The sequence below is a fragment of the Globicephala melas genome, chromosome 1 (assembly GCF_963455315.2).
Source record: "Globicephala melas chromosome 1, mGloMel1.2, whole genome shotgun sequence".
Classification (NCBI taxonomy): Eukaryota; Metazoa; Chordata; class Mammalia; order Artiodactyla; family Delphinidae; genus Globicephala; species Globicephala melas.
The window spans coordinates 167,922,500-167,949,325 of NC_083314.1; the positions used below are offsets into that span (position 1 = coordinate 167,922,500).

Consider the following 26,826-nt stretch of genomic DNA (forward strand, 5'->3'; position numbering starts at 1 on the left):
CCCCAGCCTGTCAAAGCCCTGGGGAAAAGCTGATTGCGCTTGGAGATCCCTGAGGCCTGCCTGGTCTCATCCGCCGCTGGTCTCGGCCTCCTTGGCGCTCTCCGCGCTTAGTCCCGAAGCGACTTCTGGAAGGGGTCTGAGTTGCTATTCGGCCCCCCAATTGATCGGTGACTGCTGTCCCCACCCCTAGTGCAAACTTCAGAATCCTCCCTCTGGCGTTCAAGGCCCCAGACTTACTGCTTGGTTGCCTCATCTCGCCCTGGTGCCTTCACAGTTCATGCTTCCCAGCCAAGACCCTCCACAGTCTTCTCTGCAGCAAGAATGCGCCTCTTCTCTGACTCCTGCCCTCCAGTGCTTTGTAGCTTTCTTTTATTTTAGCCTTTATGTATCTCTCTCTCTCTCTTTCTCATACACACACACACACACACACACACACACACACGGTACAGTGAGTTGGTTGATCAGATGGGTAGATTGATGGGGAAAGACACCAGAGGCATTGCGAAAGAGACCCACATTCCTTCCAGTCTCACTCACCCACTCCCTCTTCGTGCTCAAACCTCCAGGGTCCTGTCTCCACGGCATCCAGGCCTGGGTCACATGCCCTCCTCTGACTTCAGCACGTGGCTGTGCCTGGCTCCCAGGCTGCAGTTTTTCGGGCTCAAAGCTTGCAAGTCCTAACTGCCAGGGATGGATGGGCTTCATGGCAGGGAGAACCTGTGCAGTCACACAGGCCTCATGCTCAGACTGACTCGTTCTCGCTTTAATGCCCTGTTGTTGACCTCTTGAAATTAACAAAACAGTTTTCTTCAACAGGGCCCTGCATTTTCATTTTGCACTGGATCCTGCAAACTATGTAGCTGGTCCTAGTCAGAGACTGTGTCCACCCTGATCCCCACCATATTTCAAATGATGAAATTGGAGTTTCAGGTCCAGCCCTCTTTCCGCGATGACAAATTGTTGCTTTAATCATTGCTTTCCCATCCTGGGCAATGGCAGATCTTGCAAATCCACTCTAGTTGCCTTTCCTTGGTTCTCCCCAAAGATCCCTTTTACCCAACCTGTGAATCCATCCCCCAGCAGCTGTGTTGGCTACTCACAGCTGCCCCATTCTCAGAATGGAAGCCCTAACCTGGTAAGTTACCCTACCCACTAAAGCACTGACTGACTGATACAGGGTACAAGAGGCCAGTTCAACTTGGCAGTGTGGTTTGTGCTCTAGAGCCCTGCTCCTGCGATCTGGCCAAGGCTTGGCTTTGAGACTCTACCCCTGCTCAAGGTTCTTCCTTTCCCCCTTCTGCTTCAATCCTTCTTTTACAGGTTTTTCCTGAAGTTCACACCCTCAAAGAAATTTACCTAATGCCTGTCTCATGCCCTGCTTCTAAGATGATGGGTTTAAATTCAGAATCTTTCTCAACACAGAGCACCAGATTCTAAAAATAGTAAGTTCTTCCTCTAGGTCTATCACAAATTTATTTTAAGCAAATCACTCAAGCCTTCTGGTGACAAATAAGATAGTCTCCAAAGGCATTCCAGCCATGCTCCCTTGCCCACCTGCCAAGCCAATCCCGGCAGAGGAATGAGACCGAGGACAGAACTGAACATCCAGCTCAAAGGAAAGGCACTTAGAACCACCCTAATCTCCAATTTTATTATAGGACACACTGGGGACAGGGGAGGGAAGTGGCAGAGGGGTGACAAAAGAGGGCAGCTGGGGCCCTCCCCCACCATGAGCCTCAGGGCTCAGGTGGGGGGTGAGGCAGAGGCATCAGGTGAGGATGCAGAAAGCCCAAGCATGCTTCACCTTTCACAGGGTACGGGTCGCTCATCACGCTGCCGGCCTTCCCAGACCAGAGTGAGGGGAAAAGCCTGCGAGGTGGGAGGGCTGAGCCTGCTGACACTGGGTGGCTCATGGGACAGGCTACTGCCACCCGTGCCTGGAAGCACTGAGACAGGCTCGGTGCCCTCCCTCCCTGTAAGCCGCATGGAAGCACCGCCTTCCAGAAGGGACACAAAGAACTGGGCTGAGCTTGTTGGCTCACGCCTCATTTGCTCTGGAGAACAGAGAGGAATAAGACATTCTGGTTTGAAAGGCTTTGTTTCTCATCTCAGTGAAAACAGACACGGGAGAGAGGGGACGGGGTGGGGGATGGCATGTGTAGTGCAAGACAAAACACTCCAACATCAAGACACAGGCTGAATCTCAACCCTACCACTGAGTGACCTCGGGCAAGTCACTTCACTTTCCTGAGACCCAATTCCTTCATCTGCAAAATGGGAATGGTTAATATCTGCCTCACGTCTGTTGTGAGGATTAAATGAGGAAATGCACGTGACCTTAACCAAGTGCTTTAGGTAGAGAAAGCTCTTGGTAACTGGCCATTATTACGATACTTGATACAACACTGAGAACATGACAGTCTGTGAGGAAGACTCAGTGTGGAAGCTCCAGTGACAGGTGGGAGGCCTGGGAGCGCATCTGAGGAAATGTTTGCCTGCCTTCCTCTTCCAGGATCAGGAGGGAGTCCCCCTGTGGGGTGGCGGAGGGGGCATAAGCGAGGGCAGGGGTGGGCAGCGGAGGGGGCTTTAGGAAAGCCCAAGGGCCCCTCACGGGCCTGAGCAGAGGACAAGGATAGAGCAGGGGGTATACTGACCCTCTGAGGACTATTTTTAAACAGTTGGAAGAGGAGAAGGAAGAGAGGGGTGTTTCTTCCCACAGCAGCAACTGCAAAGACATCAAGCTGGATCCACCTAGGCTTTCAGATCCAGCCATCATGGGGCAGTTGCTGGGGGGTACCACTGCCCCCTCCTTTCTCCTCAGTGCCGGGGCTATCAAAAATACATATAAACTGTGAGAAAGTTCACATAAAAACACTTTTCCTGCGTGTATAAAAAAGAGACTGGCCGTGGTCAGTGGCTCAGGATGTGGACCAAGGCCCTAAGAGAGGCCAAGGAGAGTCAGTGGCCACCCAGTGGTGGACGGGCTGGTCTGGGCTGCCTGATGGCTGGGACAGTGCCAGCTCTGGGGGATGCTGTGTTCTCTGACTAGGATACACTTCCATGGAGCGGAGGTCTGAGGGGCAGGAGGTGTTACAGGGACGCTGGCTCCTGCAGTCCCGCCGTGGCCTGTGCTGGGGTAGGCGGTAGGGGTGCCATGGCCCTGGGCCTCAGCGGACTCCTTGCCAAGGGCAGAAGCTTACTTCGTGGTAAACCTCCCTAGAGAGCTGGCTTCCAGTAAGTCCTGAAATAGGCGGGGGGGTCCTCTTGTTAGGCTGGATTGAGTGGTCTGGGGAGCAGCAGGGGTACAGTACGATTTCCGCTTCTGAAGGAGGGTCCTACCCAGAGCTTCCAGAAGGCTGTCTCCAGCTGAGACTGACTCCACTGGGGACACCAAGCACAGGAGGTCAGGGCTATGCGAGGAAGAAGGCGCCAGAGAAACAGGAGCGCTTCCCTGGCAGCCTGCCCACACACTCAGGCCAGGGCTTCTTGATGTTTCCTTTGGGACGGGGTGAAGGTAAGGAGAGGGGTGGCCCTGTCTTCCTAGCACCCACTCTTCCCTACTACTCGCCCTGCAAGGGCCGGGACTATGTGCCTGAGTGAGTGAGGTCCAGGGAGATGACCCCGGGCCCTCTTCTGGGGTCCCAAGCGGCTTCCGGAGCCAGGTGGGTAGTAAAAGGCTGATGGTGGCAGCTGGAGCTCGAGGTTCATCCACCTGGTCAGCCAAGGACCCCCTGTCCCCCCTTCACTGAGGCAAAGCTCGGATGGCCGCAGCCCACGGGCAGCCTGAGAGGTGGAAGGTGAAATGTGCGAGGGCTGCTCTGGCTCCGGGGCAGAGGGGCCTGTCCAGCTGCCCGTCCAGTAGGCTTTTCACTGCCCAGCAGGCGCACTAGGCCTGGAGGAGGGGCAGGCCGCGCCGGAGGCCCTCCTTCAGGAACTGCATGTAGGTGGCTGTGGACGGGTCTTCAAAGGTGGATGAGAAGCTGAAGACATTGTTCTCGATGTCCTCAGGCTTCACAGAGGTGATGTCCAAGAAGTAGTTGGCGTTGATGTGGTGGACCTGGGAGAAGGGTGGGGTGAGGAGAGCGGGGGCCCAGCCGGGCTCAGTGCCCCCGCGGCCTCAACTGTTCTCGCTGAGGCTGATGGCGGACGGCAGGGGCTACCCGTTCCCCCTCCTCCTCTGCTCACAGGGCCCTCTGACTCCAGGGCTCCACACTTCGCCCACCAGGTGAAACCTAATGCCTTCCGGCATCACCTTTCCCTACCCTGCCTCCGCGCCCCATGACCTCTCTCCTCTGTTCCCAGAAGGCCTGAACTCCGCACTCACTTCTGTCGAAACGCCCACACGCCTGTGTCCCCATCTGCCTCCCGTTCCAGGTAGGGGCACCTTAAGGGCAGGTGCCCGGTAAACGAACAAACAAATCGAGCGGGTGGGAGAGCACAGGCCACCCGCAGCCCAGGTAGAGTCCTGTCCGCCCAGCTTCGCCACCCCTGGCTGGGCCAAGTCCACCACAATGGGCGCCTGTGGACGGGTGCGAGCTGGCCGGCTCCCCCGGACCTTTCCTCTTCTGAACTTCAGACAGAAGGCCCTTGGCTGGCACCCTCCTCCTTGCCACCAAGCCCTCACCGGACGCCCCCATTCCAGGCCAGCCCCAGCTCTTGCTCCTGCACTGCTCCCCACCGCTTCCATCCCTCAGTCCCACACTGACCACCCCTTGGGACTTAAAGGATAAGGGGCAGCTCTGCTCAGAAGAGCGGGTGACGCTGAGGCTCACAGGCGGGCGCGTGTTTGGAAAGTCAGCTCCATTTCTTTTTTTTTCTTTCTTTCTTTCTTTTTTTTTTTTTGGCTGCGCTACACGGCTTGTGGAATCTTAATTCCCCCACCAGGGACTGAACCCAGGCCCGCAGCAGTGAAGGCGCCAAGTCTTAACCGCTGGACCGCAGGGAATTCCCGGCAGCTGTACTTCTTAATTATGCAGCTTTTGCCAAGTCTCTGAACCTTTCTGAGCCTCAGTTTCCTTGTTTGTGAGATCAGCATTCGTGCTCATCTATCTCCCAAAGCTCCCGTGAGAACCCAACGCAACGACGTGAATGCTGTGTAAGGGGCCCTTAGGGAGAGAGAGGGTCTTGAAGCCTGGCTCAGCCTGGGGCGTCCCCAGGTCCTCTCTGCCTGTCACGAGGCCTGTCCGTCCCTCCCTCCCTTCCATCCCAGGACTGGCTGCAATGGTCTGAGGTGAGCCTTCCCTTCCAGGTCACGTTCCTGTCCGCTCTGCTGCTAGACCATGCCCACTGCTGCCAGGTGCCCAAAGTGCTGTTGAGGTTCCCTTTCTGAGGGAGCGTCCCGACATCTGCACGAGGCAGGCCGAGGGGACATCAGGGGATAACTGAGGCTCGGACTGGCTAAGACACCAGCCAGGAAGTGGTAGAGCCAGACCTGGAGCCTGATGAGGTCTGTAAGCCGTGCCCCTTGTTTGCCACTTCCTCTGCCCCGTGGTGCCTGGCCCGGGGCCAGGGATGAGTGGTGGGGGACCTACCACGGTGCCATTGGGCAGGCAGATCATCATCTCCACGGGGAAGCTGTACTTCTCCAGGTGCAGGCTGGCCAGCTTCTGGTGGGATGGGTTCTCCTGGTTGTTCTATGGGGACAGTTGGGCACACTCCTGACACCTCGGCTCCCAGCACTGTCCCAGGGGCTGCCATGGGGCTCTTCCTGCCCGCCTGCCACTCACCTGCAGGTCCTCCAGTTCCTTCACTAGGGACCAGGTGCTGATGAAGCTCTCGTTGAGGAGGGTGAGGATGGGCGAACTTTCCAGGACAGTTTCCCGGAGAGTCCGCCCTGAACCTGTTCCGGGAGAGGGAAGGCCAGGTGGGTGAGGCACCCTGCATGTCTCACTGGGTTTTCTACCAGCAGTAAACCTCATCAACTGTAGAACGGTCAGTGCAGCCAGGTGAAAAAACAGATTCAAAGCATCTACCACAGAGGAGGTGAGGAATAAATGGCAGCTGTAACTAACTTCAGTAACATACTGGCATCCTGGGCTGAGACTTGGCTGGGGGTCTGCCTGGCCCAGGGGCTTCTCGACAGTGACAGCTTCTTAAATCCACTAACCTGTGTCCCAGGGCCTTTGCACAGACAATTCTTCTGCCTAAAACACTTCCTCTGTCACTTGGAAAACTCATCCTCCTCATCCTTCGAAGTCTCAGGTTATATGTCACTTTCTCTAAAGAAGCCTCCCCTGACCCCGCCACCCCCCGTTACACACTCTCGTGCCACTCAGGACCATGCCTTGTGTAAATTCACCACGCTTGTACTTGTTCATTCACCGTCTGCCTTCTGCACACACTGTGTGCTCCCTGAGAACTGGGGCTGATTCTGACTTCCTCAGTGCAAGGTGCCCAACACCTAGCCTATGGCTCGGCACGGGAGGTGCCCAGGATGTTTGTCGATTGGCTGCATGTGGGCAGGGCCATTGTTTGCTCATCTTTGTACCCAATGTCAGGCACCCAAAGAACTTTGCACCAGTGGGTCTTCGTTGAATTTTCTGAATAAGTGAATGCAGCCCAGGCTCTGGCACTACCTTCTCTCACTCGTGTGAAACACTGCACAGAGTACAGGCACTTTCACGTCTGTTTTCACAACTCTGGGAGGTAAGTACATTACCCTCTTACTGCTGAGAAAACTGAGGCTCAGGGAAGGAGTTACTTGGCCAAGGTCTCCAGGCTGAAAATGGCTGAGCTGGGCTCTTTCTATTGTGTCCAGCAGCTTCCTCTGGGCTTAGCGCAGAAGCCTGCGAGCCCTCACCCCACACCCCACCCCATGTCGTCCCTGAGTCCCTCATACTGACACAGGAGAGCGCCATTGGTCTCAGGGCCTCCTGCACCCACAAGGTATGAAGTCTGCCCCCCTTTCTCCCCTCAGACTGGAAGGGTCTCCCTCACCTCAGCAGGACTGGTCGTCCAGGGCCCCCCACAGCAGGACTGAGTGCACCAGCTTGTTCTCGGCCTTGGCTCGCTCAAAGGCCTTGGTGAACGGCAGGTAGGTGACCTGGGGCCAAGTCGAGACAGAGAGAAGCTATCGTGTGCCGCCAGGGTCCCATTCAGGGGCTGAGTGTGTGATGTGCATGTAGTGTGTGTCTGTAGTGTATATACGTGTGCGTGTACATATGCATGTATGTTTGCAGTGTGTGTCTGTGTGTGTCTGTGTGTCTGTGTGAAGGGGTGATGCTGAGCCAGGGGATGCCTCCTCCAAGTTCTAAAGGGCAAAGGGGAGGCTCCCCGGCCCAGGCTGGGCCCCACAGGGAGGCAGCCTCAGCAGCAAGCCCTGCACGGCATCCCACGCCCAGTGCCCACCCGCTGCTCCCACAGCTCTGGACCCAGCCCCAGGGATCCCAACCCCGCCCCTTACCCTGTCTGGCCTCACCTTCTTGAAGGGGTACATGGCCACCTCCAGGCGCCGGGCGGCCTCCTCCCAGCTCAGCTCCTGCTGCCACGTGATCTCCTCAAACACAAACTGGAGGGGCTCCCCTGAGGGCAGGCGGCTGTCGATCATGTTGCCATCCTCGTCCAGGATCACAGAGGGCACTGAGGGGCCCATGGCCTCCAGCTCCATCTAGGCCAGAGGTCAGTGAGGGATGATGTCACTGAGGGACGTCTCAGCGAGGGGCCTGAGTCCTCCAGGGGCCCCGAGAGATCCTCAAAGATACGCCACTCATTGCAGAGGTGGGGAGACAGGCCCAGGGAAGGGAAGGGCCTGGTCAAGGCTGTGCAGTGAGTCCAGGACAGAGCCAGTGTCCAGCCAGTGTGAAGCCATCTGAGGACCCATGGCAGATGCTGGCTAGGAAGAACAGGTGGCTTCCTAGGATCCTGCTTTGGGGACAGTGGCTTCAGCCTGCAGGAACTCTGTCTTTCACTGCCCCAAGGCTCCTAGCCAGCTGGGCCTCCCTGCAGCCAGGCTGAGCCCCACCTTCCTACCTGGGTAGGGACCCCCTGTGCACTCACCTGGGGTATGTAGCCGATGTCCACCTCCATGTTGCTGCTCTCGCTGGCCCCGTACAGCCACTCCATGTCCACATTCAGAGACCTGGGGACAGGCGAGAGGGTGGCCAGGGAAGAACACCACCGTCATCAAGGCCCATTAACCAGATGTCGGACTTTATCTCACTGAAAGCATGCAGCTGACCCTATTTTATAGATGAGGATGCTGAGACTTGGCAGGGTGAACCCAAGGTCCCAGAGCCACTGAAGTTCTGACGGCAGAGCCTGGGTCCTTTCCTCTCCCCAGGCCGCCTCTTTGGAAGGCACTGTGACCATACCACCCTCCACTGGCCCAGCCCTTTACAGTTCACGAAGGGCTTCCATACCCATGGCTCATGCACTGTCCACGATCCATGACTCTTTGAGGCAGCACTCATCAGTGCCTCCCCCAGCGGGAAGTCTGGCCTGAGCATGTGCAACCTGCAGATCCGCCACATGGGGGCGCCCCAGGACAGACAACCAACCACCTTGGGCAGGTGAAGCAGTCAGGGTGAGCTGGGTGCCCTCAGAGCCGGTCAGCGGTCTCGTGGTCTAGGCCTGAGACACAGGCCCAGGAGCAGTTGCCCCCTCCTTCTGTTTCATTCAGTCCAGGACCCCACCTCCAACCCTGGGCTGAGCCCCTGCAGCACAGGGGCTTGCCCGATGAGCGAGGAAGGAGGAGGAGAGCTCGTCCTTCCTCCTCATTTTCCCCGTGGGCCCAGGATGCTCCCTCCCTCGGGGGACTGAGAGGAAACCGCTCCTGGTCCTGGGGGCAACTTTCTCTTCCCAGGCTGTCCCAATGACCCCCTCACTCCTGGCCAGGAGCCAGCCTCCCATCTAGCAGATGAGGAAACTGAGGCCTGGAGGGGTCCAGGGCCTTGCCCACAGCCACGGGTGCCACGGCTGAGACTTCGCTCTGGGCCCCTCATCTCTCAGCCCAGGTCTTGTCCCTGCACAGAGTCACTCAGGTTCACTAAGCGGCTGCGTGCTATCAGGGAGGAATCTGGAAAGACTCTCTGCGTCCCCTGCTTCCCTGCCAAGAGGCCGCCCCTGAGCGGTCAGGCAGGCAAGCAGGCAGGTGACTGGCATTGAGCCCTCCCAGGAGCCGCCCCCTGGCCCCCCAGGGTCTGTGGTAGCAACTGCAGGCGTGGAGGGCCTGCTGCTTAGGCCTTTGTATGTGCCCTTCCCTCTGCCTGGCTAAACTTTCCTCAGCCCCCAGGTCGCTGCATAGACGTCCCTTCCTTTGGGAGGCCTTCCTGGACCCTGACCAGCTGGGTCCCTCCCCACCTGCTGGCCTTCGCCTAGGGTGGCGTGAGCAGGCTGTGGTTACGGGTCTGTTGGAGGTCTGTCAACAGTATGGGGCGGGTGTGGGGGGCAGTTCCATCTTCAGGGAGGGGCTGTCGGCCGCTGCGTTGAGTCCCAGCACTGAGCTGGGAGGCCAGGCCCACAGAGCACCTGGGACGCACCTATCAGACGATGGAATGACCCCCTTCAGCCCACCTCAAGCTACCTCCTCCTGGGTCAGCTCTAGGCCCCTCCCAAGAGAAGTAGCTCTGGGGAGAGACTGCGGGGGCCTCTGGGCCCCTGCATCTGAGCTCCTGGAGCTGGTGGGGGGAAACAGGAGCAGGGTGCCGGGGCCGGAGCCAAGGCTCTCACCTGTGGTTGGGCACGAAGAGCCGGAAGTCACGGACGTGGGTGGCATCTTTGGAGAGGATGATGTGGCCCGTGAACTGGCCGGGTGAGAACCAGAAGGGGAAGTCGGGCGGCTCGCTGAGCTGGAACTCCGCGTGGATGCTGGAGGGAAAGGGCCCGGCTGGGAGCAGGTTCCCTGCTGAGCAGAGCCTGCCCACCTGCCCTCTCACTTCTGCCCCAAAGCCTGGAACTCTTGGCCAGACTCTGTGCAGGGCAAAGGGCTGGACGGGGGAGGAAGACGTGTGTGGGGCAGGCAGAAGGGACGCCCTCCAAGTGCTGCCCATCCTTCAGGGCCCAGTTCATGTGCTGCCTTCCCCGGAAGCCTTGCCCAAGTCTCCTCTGAGCCCTCCAGGGCGTGTGTGGCCTGGTGTCACAGCTCTTACGCACCCCCTTCTGTGTGGATGACAATCACGGCCAACAACCCCATGCTAAGCACATTCAACACCTTTTCTCTTCCTCCTGGAGGAAGTCACCACCGCCCTGATGCACAATGAGGAAAGTGAGGCTCAGAGAGCCAAGGCTGCTTGCCCGGGACCACAGGGTGGTAAGTGGTGGAGCTGGGGGCTTTGAGTCAGGCCCTGCCTCCTGGTGCTCAACCCATCTGTGCTTCCCTGGAGTCCCAGGCCCAGGTGGGAGGCAAGGATGGGGCTGCCAGGACCCCTCACCGGAACATCACGGTGTAGTAGAAGTCGCTGGTGGCGGTCAGGCAGGCGACGGCCCCCTGAGGGGCAAAGCGGGTCTTCACGAAGGGCCGAGGGTGGAACATGCTCAGGAGCCGGTGGATGATGACCTGGGGGGAGGGCAGTGGGACCTGGGCTGGCTTGCTGGGCCCAGCTCCCCTGGGTGAGGGTCAGCTCTGGACCTGGGGCCCAGGTGGGGGCGGGGCCAGAGGCAGGCCAGAGAGCAGGTGGGGTAGGCGTGGCCCCGGGGGTCCAGCTGCCGATGGGGAGGGGCCGTGCTGGGGCTGGGGGGCAGGGCCCCGGGGCTTGCCACGGGCTACCCTCACCTCCTTGCCCTTGGGGGGCGGTGGGTAGAAGCGGTTGTTGGACAGATAGCCGGTGAAGACGCTCAGCTCACTGGGGATGATCCACCAGGGCTCGCCTAGCTCCGCGTGGCCCCGAGGGGGAAGAAAGGGCCGGAAGTGGCGGGCGGCAAACACCGCGCTTGGCGAGGCTGCGGTCGTCCAGTTGCGGAGGCCGGACAGGGCCAGGCGGGAGACCTGGGGCAGAGGAAAGTCGAAGCTCTGGGGCACTGAGAACGTCCCAGGCGTGTGCGGAGGTCTCCTCGAGCCCTGAGCCAACCCACAAGCCCAGGAAGCAGAGGGACCCGGGAGGCTCCTGCCTGCTCACGGCCACGAGCCTGGCACTCTCCTGCCAGAGCTGAGGCTCATCTCACCTTCCCCGGCCCCTTGCCCAGAGAAGCCGTGCCCCTGCGGCCCCTCAGGTCCAGCCCAGGCCGGAACAGCTCGCTCGAGGGCAGGGGAGCAGAGGCAGCTGGAGGGGCCCCCCAGGACTGGAACAGGGGGCTCTGTGAGGGGGCTTCTCACGGCCTCTTCCCTCCCTCTCCAAGCCCAGGTCCCGGGCCTCACACAGTCCTGCCTGCCTCTTGTCTGGTCTGCCAGCAGACCAACCCTGGGTGCCCCGCCCTGCCCTGGGTTTCTTCTCCCCGCCCACTGGCCTTGCTTTCTGCTCTCTAATCCCCCCACCAAGTCTCCTCCCTGCAGCTAATGTCCCGCTGACGAGTCAGAGTTTAGGTTTGGAGTTAAGTCTGCGGAGGGAGGTGGCAGCCACCTTTGGGTGAAACCTCTAGGGCCAAGAGCAGGATGAGACCGCAGAGAAGGGGAAGGAAGGGCACCCCCAGAGAGCACCCTGCTTCAATTATAGCCTGGGCCACGCTGGCTGGGCACCCCTGGCAAAAGGCCTTCCCTGAGCCATTTCCTCATCAGTAATCCACCCCACTGGTAGCTGCTGAGCTGAAGGGTGGGAGAGAATGAGGGTCAGACGCTCTGCAGGCCTCTCTGCACATCTGCCTGGAGCAGAGGCGGAACCTTGGGGCATGCAGGTCCCCTGGTCAAAGCTGCACCTTCAGTAGCTCCTCCCTGCCTTTCTGGGCCACCATCAGTGGCCGCCAGGACAGTGAGTGCCTGGCACCCCTCAGGGTGCTCAGCCACCAGGGAGCTGCCCCACCTTTGACCTCCCTGGTGATGGGACCCGGGCTCAGTGGGAAGCTGAGGTGGGAGGAGAGGGGTTTCACAGGCAAGTTCTCAAAGCGGGGCTGGCTTGCGGGGCCAGGCAGAGCCTGCCCGCCTGCTGCGTCCTGTTCACAGGCTGGCAAGCTCCTAGCGGAGCGGCCCACAATAGGGGGCTGAGCTAGGGACGCAGGGCTGGGGTGCTGCTCCGGACCCATCTCCCCTGTACGTGCAGGTGGGCCCCCTGCACCTGCCCCACCCTGTTCTCTCTGCCCTGTAGGAGGGACTCATCTGCTCAGACATCACTTCAGCCCATCAATGCCGGGCCTTTCTCCACCCAGATCTTACTGGACTCTCCCCCTGGACATCTCTCAGGGAACTCAACTTCAACAGTCCAAACTGACCTCATACCCTCCCTACCAGACCTCCAACCCCCATCGGGCAATGGGCCCCATGCACCTGGCCACCAGCCAGAAGCCCGAGTCACCTCAACTCCCCCTCCCTCCCTTTCCATTAGTAGCCACACCCTACCTTTCTTCCTTTCCCAGCATCCCCCGGGCTGCCTTTCCTCTCCATCACCATGGCCTCCCCCCACCTGTCTCCCCCTCCCTCCTGGGAACTGGTCTTCTTGCCTCCCTTTTCTCCCCAGCTGCCAGTTTGGAGAGCCCAGATCTGATGAGAGAATTCTCCTCTTTCAAAATCTGCTATGGTATTTTGCTGCTGCAGAACGGAGGCCAAAGTTAGGCAGCTGAGGCCCTTTGCCATCTGGCAACTTCTCTTCCAGCCCCACTGACCAGGATGCCCCTGCACGTGTCCCCCGTGCCCTGGGTCCAGCCACCCCTTCTCTCTGCCCTCAGTGGCCTGCCTGGCATCTCCTGCTGAAATGACAGTTCAGCTGAGCTGTAAAAGCTGAGGGGCTGTGAGTGAGGCAAAGAGGGAAGGTTGTTCCTGGCTGAGGGACCAGCATATGAGAAGGCTCTCAGCTGGAAGAAAGCCCGGACATCTGGAGTAGCGCAAAGCTGAGAGGAGAGCGCAGGGGAGACAGCGGGAAAGGCGGGCAGGGCCTGGGAGGGATTGAGACCCTGTCCACAGGGCCTCGGGTCCTAACCACAGGGCGGGTTAGGATGGCACTGTCAGGGTCATCCCCACCCTACAGCCGTTGCCAGGGGTTGAACCTCAGGTCCGGGTTCATCGGGGCTCAATGGAGCACCTGTCAGGCTCCAGGCACTGTGCTAGGGGCCTGGGGAGGCACAAATGTGTGAGTCACCGGCCTTGCCCTGAGGAAACTCACAGCCTGGGGGGAAAGACTGACTTGCAGCAAGTAATGATTACAAGGGCTGCGGCTGCATCCGCTCGGTCTCTGCACTTGCTGTTTCCTCCAGCCGGATCCTTCTCCCACCCCTGCTGACAGCGGGCTGAGGCCTCGTCCCCTGCAGTCACTGTCAAATGTCATTCCCTCCAGGAGGCCACCCAGATCCCCACTCTGGGTCAGAGGCTCATGCCTATCCCTCCTACCTCCCCTACCAGACTGTGTGCCTGGACAGCAGGGACAGCATCGCACCCACTTCTGGACCCCCAGGGCCTGGCGCACTGGGTGCACAGAGGGTGCTGATAAAAGATGGGAGGAAAGACAGAAAGAAGGAAAGATGAGCAGAGCACAGACCCATTCTCAGGAGGTGAGCGCACACAGATGGTCCCTCTGTCTCTGGTTCCGCCTGTGGGGGACCCCCTGCCCCAACTTACCCCTAGGAACCCATCTTTGCTCTTGGTCATGGACTCTGGCAGCAGAGGCTGGAAACGGGCTTCTATGGTGAGTGTCTCCTCGCTGGGGTCAGGGGGCAGATCCTCCTCCTCATAGCTGGCCGAAGGAGTTGACCCTGTGAGATACAGGTCGCTGGAGAGGGGTCCTGCCTTAGATGGCAGGGCCTCACTTCTCTCAGGATGTCCACACTGGCCAGGGATTAAGGGAGCCAGGCCTGGCAGGGATGGGGGTGGGGGTGGGGCTGTAACAGGTAACAATCAACAAAGTAACAATATAGATCACATCGTTTATCAAACATACACAAATTGTATATGTATGATATATAATGTGTACATATGTATACCACATGGTATATCACACATACACATTTTCTCCAATGTATATCACATTTTAGTTTCACAGTAACCCTGTGAAGGCAGTATTATCAATTTCATTTTACAAATGAGAAACTGGGGGCTCAGAGAGGTGAAGTCACTTCCCCAAGGACACACAGCTAGGTAGTGTGTGAATCAGGATTCAAATCCAGGCCTGTTTTACTCTAAACCTACGATCAACCACAACCTTCTTGCGGGGGCATTAAGATCTCAAAAGTTTCCTCAAAGGCTTAGGAACCAGACGACCTGGGTTCAAATCCTAGCCCCACTCCTCACCAGCTTGTGTGATGGTCGGCCCAGTGGCTTGTTATGAGGATTAAATGAGATAATCCAGGCCTAGTACAGAGTAAACCCGTAATAAATGTCAGCTGTATTGCTATTACCGGTGGTTTCATGGTTGGGGATCCACAGGGCTAGGGCTCAAACCTAATTCTGACTCTAATGTGTGCTCTTTCCACCAGGCCAGGCTGGCTGCAGAAAGGCCATTCTCACTGTCCCCCTTCCCTCAGCCCAGCTCGGGGGTGAGGTTGGCTCCATTTCCTGGACAATTTGGGGCAAATCACTCATCCTCTCCGGTTTTCCCACATTAGAGATGGAGCCCACGCTCCCGTGCCTGTCCCGTCATGAGGGTCTCATGGAGAGCAAAGGCTGCTCAGAGAGGTCAGGGGACGTGGAATCAGGTCATCTTTGGTGTCCCAGAAAGAGCACTGGTCCAGAAGTGAGGACACCTGCTTCTCCCTGTTTCCTGGGTGGCCCATTTCCCCATCAGTACGAGGGGCTGGACTGGCAGTGGCTGAACTTGATTTGTCAGATCTCTTCCTGCTCAGAGACCTGCCAAGTCTGTAGTCTTTCAAGGGTGGAGGGAGTCACGATGAAGGCTTTAAGGGAGGCATGATGCCTACTGCAGAAGGGGTGCCTAACAGCAGGGCAGGGTCCCACGACACAGATAATGGGACGAAGCATGGGTGGGTCCTGTTACAACTGCTCTCTTGCTGGTAGAGACCACGCCTGGCATTTGTTGACAGGCTGGACTGACAGACTGAATGGGTGCATTAAAATGGGTGCATTCTTAACCAGGAAGCATCAGAATCACCAGGATGCCTTTTTAAACTACCGATGCCCAGGACCCCCCTCAGACCTACTGAGTCAGAGTCTTCAGGGGCTAGAATCTGGAAAACGTGCTCCCGATGAACGCTCCCCAGTGGCTCCTGATGCAAAGCCCTGTTCTTAAGAACCATGGCTACTTCTGCATTTGTAAGTCAAGGCAACAAAATTTCAGAACAGCAACCTGGAAACCTCCGGGGAAGGGAACAACGGGAATGTGCAGCGTTATACCAGCTGGCTTGCTTATCCAATTACATAACTGTTGTCACAGGTAATTATGAATGACGCCCAGCATTTTATGGCTCTTTGGTTTTTTAATAAAAAGGTTTATTTCCTGACTTACAAGTAAAATTTGCTCACTACTGACAACTTGTAAAACTTTTAAGGTATAAAGCAGAAAGTTAAACGCACACAACTGTACCAACTAGAGAGGACTCTTTGCCTCTACTTCCTGCTTAGATTTGGTGTTTCTCTGGTTTTGTTTTTTGTTCTCCCAGAAACTTGGTCCCGTTTTGCACTCACAGTGGCCTAGGAGGTAACTGAGGGAGAGACTCTTTTCCCCCTGATGGAGAAAAAGATTTGCGTGAAAAAATTAAAAGCACCCGCAAGCCCAGCAAGCTTGGCCAACACGTCATCGTGAGGGAACTCTTGCTCTCTGGCCATAAAAAAGGACAAGGAGGTGGCTGTGTGGCTGCTCGGAGAAGTGTGTGCAAAATAAGAAGTCAAAGCAAATCCACACAGGGCTGAGCTGTGTATCTGCCCATCTGCTTTCATGACAGTACTGACTGCCCCTGGGAGGCACCGACACACCGCTCCAGCAAATTAGCATTTTTCATCTGACCCTCCTCCTCCGGCAGTGACCAAAGGCCAGCGGGTCAGCACGTGGCTGACCTACCTGACCCATCCTGAGACACAGAAAGCCCATCACGGTCCTTTGGCGCTTACCTGCCTGAGAGCAGCCCGTGCCTCTTTCTAGTCTTTCCCATCTATTGACCTACTTACACCAGGCAATTTGGGTAACAAGTAGATGCCCAAGTTCATAAGTTCAAGAAACATCCCAAGATATGGACACAGAGGTTAGGGTGGTGATGGAGCAGTGAGAGAGGCATTTTATAATTCATTAGAATGCTTCGGCCCCTCATCTTTACAATAAAAATCACTGATTACAACCAGGCAACAATGGGTAACAAGGTGGGATAGGAATCTGACAGCTCCCGAGCAGTTTAATATTGAGCAGTAATGGTAATAGCTCCCGTCTATTGACTACCTACTGCAATGGTGGGCACTTTGCAGACATTTTTCTCTAAGCTTCAAATGAGCCGGTGCAGGACCTGAAGACAGAAGGCCCCTAATCCTGGCTCTGCACCTTTCCAGCCTGCGCAGGCTGGAGACCCTTCCTGCGCCTCCGTCTCCTAAACTATGCACGTGAGGATCAGGACAGTGTCCGTCTCACAGGCACTGTGATGATTAAAGAGATGACTCACAGGAGGCGCTTAAAGCCATGTCTGGTCCTGAGAAGGTGGTCAGGGAATGTTAACTAGTTTTAGTCACACGTGAGGAGAACAGGCTTGGGTGTGCGAGTATGTGTGGGTGCCCATGTTGAAGCAGCTCGCCCAAACCACCAGCCGGAAAGTGTCAGAGCTGGGAGGACCCCAGGGCTGCCAGGACGCACCATCCTCCCCCTACTCCAGGCAGCCCTTCTGTTCAGGGCAGACACAGAAGACACAGACCAAGAAGTCCAGGGCGGTGCCCCGGCTCCCTCCTGCCTAGTCCCCAGCCTCTCCCGGTACCTGTCAGCTTCTCAGCAATGGGCTTGAACTCCTCGGGGCTGAGGTACATGTCCCCGTCAGTGTCCAGAGAGGAAAAGAGGAAGAGGCCTTCTGTCCCCAGGGCTCTCAGCGCCGAGTCCTGCTCGGGAGGAGGTGGCTGGGCTGAGCAGTTGTACACCCAACTGGCATCCCAAACGGGCGGAGGGAGCTGCTCCCGCCACATCCTCCTGGGTTCTCTCATCCCATCTCCCAGCCCATCTGTCCAAACGCCACCTCTGCACGCCCCAGGGCCCCAGTCCCCCTTCCCATCCCTCCTGGTCCCTGCTTCACGCTGAGCCTTCATCCACTGTCCACTCTCTAAGTGCCCCCTTTCTATCTGGGCCCATCCCGCCCATCTCGTGTCACCCTCTTGGTCCACCCATTGTCCTCTCCGGTCTCCCCTCCCCACCGTCCCAGCACTGCCGGCCAGTCCAGATGCTCGGGTCCCACCTTTGCTCTACGCTTTGTCTGCACTGTCCCCCTGCAGCCTGTCCCAGCTCCTGCCTCACACTGGGCCAGTCCTCTCACCTCCCCCATCAGTCCTTCCAAGTCTGCCCGACCCCTGGAGCCCCGTTTTCCTATCACTTCCCTGCCGCCTTCCCGGCCCTCCGGCCCCCACCCGACCCCCGCCCCTCGGAGCCCGGTCCCTCTGCGAGCCCCACCGCTGCCCCGGCCCACCCGAGTCTCCCGGCCGCCGCGCCCTCCCCGCCGGCTCGGACCTGCCGCGCGGCCGCCTGGGCCTCGGCGTGGCGAGCGAAGGCCCGGGCGGCGGCGGCAGCGGCGGCGGCGGCGAGGAGCGCTCCGAGCAGCGCCAGGGCGCGGGTGCGGCGCGGCGGGGCCGCGGGCGGCGCGGCGGGGCCGGGGCTGGACGGCTCGCACTCGCCCGGCCGGGCCCGGCCCATGGCGGCGGCTCGCGGCGGCTCCGGACGGGTGGCCGGGGACGCTGACCCGCGGCGGCGCGGGCGCGGGCGGGGCAGGGGGCGGGCCTGGGCGCCGGGGCGGGGCGGGCTGGGGCGCGGGGTCCGGCGCACAGCGGGTTCAGTGGGCGCACGAGTCCGTAAGGGGGCGCCGGGACCCCTGCTCCACAGGCCCGTTCCTGCCAGTCGGTGCCTCCTTCTGGTACTTGGTCTCCGAAAACGAAACCGGGCCTCCGCGTCTCATCTTGCCTGGCGGAGCCGGGAGCACTTCCAGGCGGAGGACTGGGAGAAGGAGGGGCTGGGCCGGGGTGGGGAGGACCCGCACAGCCGAAGCTTTCCCTGGGAAGGGACTCCGGGGCCGCCAGGCCTGTGTCCACCTTTCTTGACAGATGTGAGGGAGGCCAGAGAAGGGCACTGCCGTCCTCCAGCGGCCGCCGGGCACCCCACTCTCCACCCTTATCCCACCTGCTTGCTAAAAGGTCTTCAGTCCTCTAGAAACAGAAAAGCTCCGAAGTTCAACCCTCCCTATTCCCTTCATGGTCCGGCTGGAAGGCCACCACTGCCAGTTCATCAGGGATGGGAACTACCTGATTAAGGCCAACACAGGTGGTGCGGCCCTAAACCCTCACCCGCGGGGCCAAAGTTTCCTCGCCTATAAGGAGGTTTCAAAGAGGCCCTTCTGTGGGTTGTGGGGAAGACGAAATACCCGGGTTGGCAGGGGTGGTGGTTCCCAGGCGCAAGTCAAGACCGGCTGTGAGTTACCCGCTCTCCCCTGCGGGACCTGCCCCGGCCACAGGAGTGGTTTTTCCGGAGAACAACACTTGGAGGATGGCCTTGGGAATAGAAGCGAGTCGAGTCTGAGGAAGTTCTTTCAAGTCCCCAGAAACCTTGGTTCCACTGGGCCTCTCTTCCGTTATATCAAGGCCCCGGGAGGCCGGGGATGGCTTTGCGTGCATTGCCCACGAGAGGGCAGCAGCTGACAAATCCTCTAGACAAGAACCCCGAGCCCAGGGGAGCAGCGGCGCTGCACGTGCACCTCCCAGGTCTGGGATGTCAGGGGGGATTTAAAAGGTACTGAGCACCCACTCTGTGCTGGCCTTGGTGCTGGGAGATTCATGCCGTCTCATTTTGTCCTCAAGCCACGCAGTGACGTGAGGTTTGTTTGTCTCATTTTAAAATTGAGGAGCCTGGGAATTCTCTGGCGATCCAGAGGTCAGGACTCCGCGTTTTCACTGCTGGGGCCCAGGTTCGATCCCTGATCGGGGAACTAAGATCCCGCAAGCTGTGAGGCAAGGACATCATCATCATCATCATCATCAAATAAAAGTGAGGAGCCTTAGCCCTGGCACTCAGGTCTATCTGAGTCCAAATCTCTTGCCATGCTGCCTCCCAGGGGATGGTCCAAACGACTGAGTGCGGGGAGGGGCTGGTCTCTACCACCACTTCTGTCCTTCATGGGTAACCAGCCATGATAGTGCCATGTGGGCAGGGCCCTACCTTTCCAGTGACCATGCGTGACCCAGCACATCGTGGGCACTCCCATGTCTTTTGGGTGATTTGCCTCCCAGGGACCAAGAGTTGGGGGGGGGGTGCCCAGCTCTGGCCCCATATCCTCGAAGGGACCCATTGAGGGCCTGACATCTAGCGTTGGCTTCCGAAGGCGTCCAACGGTGCCACTTCCAACTCGTTACCGCTAATGTTTGGGGACACCTTGCATATGACAGATGCTATTAGAAAACCAAATTCCATTCTATCAGGAAGCAAAGCTAACAGAGCACAGAGCAGGTTAGGCGGGAAGATTGATGAGCCAAGGCCCCTGGAAAACAAATGAGGGAAGTTTTCTTTGCCAGGTTACTTTTACTTGTTACACTTGCTTTTTGTTAAAGACACAGACACCCCACTGGTCTCGGTGGCCCAGGGCTGGAGAGATGTGGCTGAGATTGGGAGGGGCGTGTGTCTCAAAGCTCAAGGGGTTTCTGGAGGGCAGGGGTGGGCTTGCAGGATTTGAATCAGGTCAGTGAGCCTCTGGGAAAAGGGTCAATCTTGGGACCCAGCTCCGGGGAGACGTCAGCTCTGGGCCTTGGCACTGGAGCAGGGCTGGGTGTCCTTCTGTTCCCAGGAGGGCTTGCCTCCAAACCAAGGGCCAGGGCACAGCAGGGCAGAGCCTTGAAAGATTGGGCCAGCGGGGCAGTTGTGGCCAGCGCCCTACAGGAGCTCTTTGGCACCTTGTCTCTGGCCCCTGAGAGGGCAAGGGTGGTATTTGGTAGTAGCAGCAATTGGAAACTGCACCAAGGTAAGTGGCATGTTGGCCATGTCCTTGAGGAGCTCACCGGTTAGCAGGGGCATCACTCATTCACCCATTCAACACATTGTTATTGAGGGTCTTCTTTGCTCTGTTCTGGCATTGGGGATCCATCGGAGAGGAAAGTGGAGTCTGGTCTTCTAGACAAGTATCCTCCAGGGATACGCTGACTCCCTGGAGGTGAGTGCCCGGCAAGAGGGATGTATGCAGGGGAGGGTCCCCCTGACTGTCGGCAGGGGTCAGGAGAGGCTTCACGGAGTTGAAGTCCAGGCAGGCCTGAGTTCAGGAGGTCACCAGCCGGGGCCCTGGGAAGAGCATTCCAGGGACTGGAAGAACAGAGGCAAAGGCCTGGGGGCACGTCCATGGGATTGTGAGGACGCAGTCCAGTGGTTCTGGGCAGAGGGACTGAGGGTGGTGTGAAGGGAGAGGATGCAGGAAAGACAGGCGGGGCTCCACCCAGCGTGTGGAAATCTTGGGCTTCATCCTGGAGACAATGCAGTCACCAGAAGGGAGGAACGTTGCACCTCCAGGCACCTTCAGACTGCTGAGGGCGGCTCCCTGCCCACGGTGTCCCTGCTTCTGCCTCGAGGCACAGGAGTTCCGCTTCCACGAGCCGGGGGGTCGGTGTAAATACTCCCCAAACTCCACCCGCCCACTGGAAGAGGAGGGAGGGCCGGGCCTTGCTGTAGCCTTGGTGGCAGGGTCACTGCCTCAAACCCTGCCTGTGGTTCTTTCTCTCTCACACACACAACCACACCTGCCTGCTTTCTGGAAGCATCCTCTTTTTTTCTGCTTCCTGTCTCCTGGGCTTAGCTCGCCAGGAACGGGTCTCTCTCCGGCAGAAGGCTCTGCCACTCTCCAGGCAGTAAGATGAAATTAGGATTTTCTACACTAGCTCTACTGAGATAATAAACCGGTGGGGGTGGGAGTGAGGTTGGGGGGTAGTGAGAGCCATGTGGCTCTGTGTTTCTCCCCTGTCGTCTGAGACCTTGGAGAGTCAGAGGGGTGATTCGCCTCAGACCCAGCACTAACATCTTGGCAGTCAGTAATAGGACCGGCATTCCAAATGGGAGCAAAGTGTCACTTGGGAAAACTGAGGCTTCTGGTGCCATTGCAGGAGTGGCTTTACCTGTCTGGACCCCGTGGGCCTCTCAACAAACTCAGTGTCTACTCTGTGCCGGCAGCTATGCTACGTCCCAGGAGCACAGTAGCGAAGAAGACAGACAGGGTACTTCCTGCCTTGGAGCTAAATATTCTAGTAGGAGGAGCGAGGTGATGAACATACAGAGAAGATAATTTCAGATAATGGTGAGCACGAAGGGGTAAAACAAGGTGCTACAGAGTGACACAGGTGGGGGTAGGTGACTTCAGCTAGGAGGCAACACTTACATTGCAACCTGAGTGAAAAGAAGAGGCCAGCTCTGTGGAGAGCGGAGGAAGGGCATCCCAGGCAGAGGGAAGAAGAAACAAGTGTCCTCTTCCTGCCTGCGATGCCCCTTCCTCTTCTGGGCAAAAGCCCAGGGGTAGAAACAAGCTTGGTGTGTCCAAGAAACGTGAAGAAGGCAGAGTGAGTTACGGGGAGAGTGACAGGAGAAAAGCTGGGTGACAGAGGCTGGGGCCATGTCATCAAGGAGCTTGCAGGCCATGGCAACAAGTTTCACTTATATATGATGGGAGACCATCATAAGGTTTTAAGCAGGGGAGTGGCATGTGATTTGTTTTTAAAAAGACCTTTCTAGTAGCCAAAAAAGAGAAACAACCCAGATTTCGATTCATGAGTGGATAAACAAAATGTGGTGTAGCCATACAATGGGTATTATTCAATTAAAAGAATTGAAGGGCTGATGTGTGTTACAGTGTGAACAAACCTCAAAAACATTATACTGAATGAAAGAACGGAATGAAAGAAGCCAGACACAGAGACCACATACTGTATGATTCCCTTTATGTGAAATGTCCAGAATGGGTAGATCTACAGAGACAGAAAGTACATTAGTGGTTGCCTGGGGCTGGAGTGGGGAAGGGGCTGGAGTGGGGAAGGGGAGGAGAGAGGACAGGGAGTGTCGGCTGAGGGCTACAACGCTTCTTTCGGGGGTATGAAATGTTCTAAAATTAGATTATGGTGATGGTCGTACAACTCTGTGAATATACTAAAAAGCATGAATTGTCTGCTCTAAATGGGTGAATTTTATGGCATATAAATTATAAACCCATAGAGCATTTAAAAAATTTTATTTATTTTATTTATTTATTTTTGGCTGCGTAGGGTCTTCGTTGCTGCGTGCGGGTTTTCTCTAGTTGCAGCGCGTGGGGGCTACTCTTTGTTGCGGTGCCCGTGCTTCTCACTGCGGTGGCTTCTCTTGTTGTGGAGCATGGGCTCTATGCACATGGGCTTCAGTAGTTGTGGTGCGCGGGCTCAGTAGTTGTGGCACACGGGCTTAGTTGCTCTGCGGCATGTGAGATCTTCCCGGACCAGGGCTCGAACCTGTGTCCCCTGCATTGGCAGGCGGATTCTTAGCCACTGCGCCACCAGGGAAGTCCCCGGTAAAGCATTTTTAAAAAGACCGTTCTGGTTTCTGGGTAAAGGATAGACTGAGGGGAGCAGGAGTGGAAAGAGGGAGACAGGAGGCTCGTTCAGCTCCCAGCCCTTAGATGTCGGGGCCTGGGCTCCTGGAGAGAGGTGGGAGGATGCAGCCAACGATGTGGCGGCTGATGAGAGACAGGGCTTGCTGATGGGTCAGAGGAGGGCGGTGAGAGCAAAGACAAGCATCGGTTTGGGCTTGAGCTCAGGTAGATGGTGGTGCGATTCCCGAGGCGGGGAAGCCTGAGAGGCCCGGGCTGCGGGGAGCTGGGTCGGGGCTGCAGCGTGGAGATGCCTGAGCTGCCCGTGTGGAGCAAAGCATGAAGCTGTCAGGGAGGCAGTGTGGGGGAGTCTGGAGCTGCAGGGGGCAATGCCTGGGCTAGAGACTTGGGAGTCCCCAGGCTCTGGATGACACCTAAAGCCACCAGATTCAATGAGATCTCAAAGGAGAGAGAAGAGGCCTTTGGCCTGTGTGGCCACAGCAGCTGTATGTGGCCACAAATGTGACCGAGCCTTGGAATGCTGAGTGGCTTTGGCTGGACTCACAGGCGCGGGGCTGGGGCTGTGATTAGCCAGAAAATAGATTGATTGTAGGGGTCATGACAGCCTTTGGCTAGACTCTCATGCTGTCCAGGCAGAGAGAGGTTTCCTGGGGTCGGGACGGCCCCTGGGACTCTGCCCACATGCACTGCTTTATCCTCAGCATCGCTAGCCTGGCTGCCACCAGCGTCGCCTGGGGCCTTTGAATAGAGACCAGAGCCCAGCCCGACCCCCACCCCAGTTGGTGTGGAGCGTTTTTCCCAAGTGCACCAGCGATTCTGAGGCACAGTCAGGATTGAGACTCACCGGGCTCAGCGAGCACTAGCTGAGTTTTCCTCTCTGGGATTTTTGGAGAGCTAAGCATTGAATGCCAAATCCGGAAGAATTTTTCCTTTTTATAAAACCACCCTCCCCGTGATCCTGTTGCTCATTCAGGACTGGAAGCTGAGAGTTTCAAATGCAAAGACAGCCAAGTTCCACACAAGCTACAGAAAATGAATCTGACATTTGGGGGCCTTTAAACAGTGTCAGGCACAGGAAGATGGAGTTAACAGCCCCACGCTCTGCTCCTCGTGTCTGTTTTGAACTGTGGCCACGGAGAGAACTAGGGGTTGGGATCAACCTCCCGGTGTGCCCAGGACTGAGGGTCACTCACTATGAACAGCTGCAAAGTCCCAGGCCAGCTGGGATGAGCCGGCCGCCCTACAAGGGACGGACATATCTCAGGTGCCTCCAGGATGCTTTATTTCATAAGCTCTGATCTTAGTTGTGTACTTCAGAGGTTTTAACCACAAAGGATAGAAAAGGGCTTTATGATGGCCAGACAAAAAGTGTGAGGGCCCTTATTATATAGGAGATAAATCGTTATACATTGTCTCTTACAAATTGAGACAGAGGAAAACTCAGTGGAATTTTTATAATTCAAAGACCAAGAAGGGAATTAAAAGATTTTGTGCTGAAATTAGCGGTGGACGAGGTCAGCATAGGATTCACTCTGGGGATGGCAGGTATTGACAGGAAGCAGCAGGAGGGAGTTTTCCGGGGGCTGGGAATGTTCTGTCTTGATGGGGGAGGTGGTCATAAGGGCTGTACACGGGTCAACATTTCCTGAGCTGTGAATTTAAAATTACTGTCCTTTACACGTGTTACTGGATTACATTAAACCTCAATCGAAAAGGTTTCATTATTTTTTTTTTAGTAAACATTCCTATGACATTAGGCAATTTTCAACTGTTTTTCACTCTATTTTCAGTTTGGGGGGCTAAATAAAAAATAAGAAGTTACCACCCCTCCCCAAAAAAGTTTTTTTTAAAAAAGTTTCATTTAAAAACTCAAGGAGAAACAGGACTGATTTGAAGCAGAAAAATGAAAGTAAAATGAAGGAAAACATGGTGATTGAGGTGGAGCAAGGGAGGGACTTCCTTAAGGGCAGGGCGAGCGCAGAGACGAAGATGAAAAGGGAAGAGGGGGCTGCCAGTCTCTCAAGATGGGAGCAAGGGGTTGGAGGCATTGGAAGTGTTCCTCAATGGGAGGGATCCTGGAGAGATTTAACAGAGACAGAGGCAGGATCTCAGAGAGCACTGTCAGATGTTCCCCGGAGAGCCGGGGGCAGGGCACCCCTCCGGGGGCCCTCAAAGCCACGGTGGGCGGCAGCAGTCAGGGTGGACCCCTTGGCCAGCAGGTGAGCGTTGGGCAGAGAAGGTGTGGAGGCCACATGGTGATTGTAGGTGGGGAGCCATGTGACAGAGGGAAAGCCCTGGAAATGTGCGGAGTCAGGACCCTCCTGGAAGTGCTGGGAGGACTCCAAGGCAGAGCAGGGTGGGGGGATGGCGTGGGCAATTGGGTGGAATCCAGGCCTGTGGGGGACGCCCATGGCAGGCCGTCTCCTGGCCGGCATTCCCCACGGGGAGGGGGTGAAGGCGGACAAAGTATTGTGTTTGAGACCCAGAACCCAACTTGACTTCGTACCTGCCACAAACCCAGAAGGTTCCAAAGAGAAAAGAGAGGAAGGCCCTGGACCCCACAAACAGCCTTGGTTCCGCATGTACAAGGGAAGGAGAAGAGCCATCTTTGTAAGAGGCTTCTATTTTTAAAACACAGCTGGGCTTCCTTGAAAGGAGTGGGGGTGGATGGGGGGTGGGGAGCAGAGTGGAGTGGAAGCTGCAGGAACGAAGGTCAAAGGACAGCTCTGGTGGCTTGAAGTCTCCCAGGCCCGAGATCGGAAGAGTCCAGAGGCTGAGGACGGGCCGCAGGAACACATGGCAGAGGGCACTGGCCTCTCTCTGCGCTCCTGGGGGCACTGGTTCCAGAAGCTTCTGCTTAGGAACCCAAGAATGGTTTTCCACTGAGACAGATGTTAAGGGGAAAAAAAGAATTCTTAGGCCTCTCCACTCAGAAGTGAGAGGAAACTTTCAAAATGGAAAGTAGGTCATCTCACGCCCCAGCTTCAAACCCTTCCTAGCTTCTTGCGGCTGTTAGGTTAAAATCAAACTCCGCCCAGTTCTAGAGGCCTGCAGGGTGGAGCCCCGTCTGTCCGACCTCTTCCAGCTGGTAGGACAGCGCCTCCCCCTGGCTTGCTAGCTTCCCGCTCCTCAGACACACTAGAACTTCCCACCCCTGAGCCTTTGCACTCGCTGTTCCCTCTGCCTGGGATGCTCTGTCACACGTGTCAGCTCCCCTGACCTCCCCATCTGTGTCCCCACCCCGTTACTCTCACATGTCCCCTGTCTGTGGCCTCCGCCTGCACTCACCTGACAGATATGTTTACATGTCGGTCACTAGCCTGGAAGCCCCGTGGGAAGAGCCACCTTGTCTGTCTTGTTCTCAGCTGCAGTTTTAGCACCTTGCTCATTGCGCAGCAGAGATGGCTAACGGTTATTTGTTGAATTACAAAGCCTGGAGGATTCCAGAACAGTGCCCAGGGCAGCAGCAATGAGCCCCATAACCCAACCTTAAGAACTTACTGGATAGAGAAATGCGGAGAGAAAAGAGCAGATGGCCTGGTAGGGAACGGACCTGTTACAAATGTGGGGTCTCCTGCACATAGGAGGGGTGGAGAATGTGACCTGGGCAGAGCCCACACTCCAATCAGCACTGGGCCCCAGCAACCAGGAGCAAAGGTACCTGGTCGTTAAAAATATGAAGAATCGTGCCTGGAGAGGGTCCCAGGCAGGTCCTAAGGCCTAGGACTGCCACAGTTGAAATTCTCTAAAGAATTTCAGAAGATGGAAGTATCCCTAATGCCTCCGTCCTTGGGAGGAGGCCAAGCGTGTACAGGGTTTCTCCTCCAGGTTAGAGGAAGTGGCCCTCGATGCTACACCACGTGGCCCCTGGAAGGGCTGAGGCTTTTCTCCACCTGGGACTCTGTCACTGTTCCAGCCCCTGCATGCTGAGGGCATCATGGGTCTGGATTAGCAGGGCTCTGGAGCATCACCCTGCAGGGATGACAGCCAGAGGAAGAGGAGTTTGCTTGTAGATTCTAACCTCTGGCTGTCGCTGGGATTCTTCACGTCCTACTGAGTCTGACCCCAGAAAAGCAAGATGCTCTG

General features: G+C 57.1%; 1 protein-coding gene across 3 annotated transcripts; it reads right to left on the reverse strand.

The window, feature by feature from the left end:
* Positions 1 to 1,614: 1,614 nt before the first annotated feature.
* SELENON (selenoprotein N) lies at positions 1,615 to 17,840 on the reverse strand. 3 transcript variants are annotated; one of them, XM_060309461.2, is made up of 12 exons: positions 17,658 to 17,840; positions 16,921 to 17,038; positions 13,634 to 13,767; positions 10,709 to 10,921; positions 10,368 to 10,492; positions 9,667 to 9,804; positions 7,996 to 8,077; positions 7,418 to 7,606; positions 6,937 to 7,042; positions 5,727 to 5,839; positions 5,532 to 5,633; positions 1,615 to 4,057 (listed from the first exon to the last, which is right to left on the reverse strand). In XM_060309461.2, exons 1-12 carry the CDS (start codon positions 17,838 to 17,840, stop codon positions 3,887 to 3,889), a joined length of 1,674 nt encoding a protein of 557 aa, XP_060165444.1. In that variant the 3' UTR covers positions 1,615 to 3,886. The 3 variants fall into 3 exon arrangements, with proteins under 3 accessions (XP_060165444.1, XP_030729784.2, XP_030729792.2); XM_030873924.3 differs by lacking the exon at positions 17,658 to 17,840 and having other exon boundaries at positions 16,921 to 17,526; XM_030873932.3 differs by lacking the exons at positions 5,532 to 5,633; positions 17,658 to 17,840 and having other exon boundaries at positions 16,921 to 17,527.
* Between the last annotated feature and the right edge of the window lie 8,986 nt (positions 17,841 to 26,826).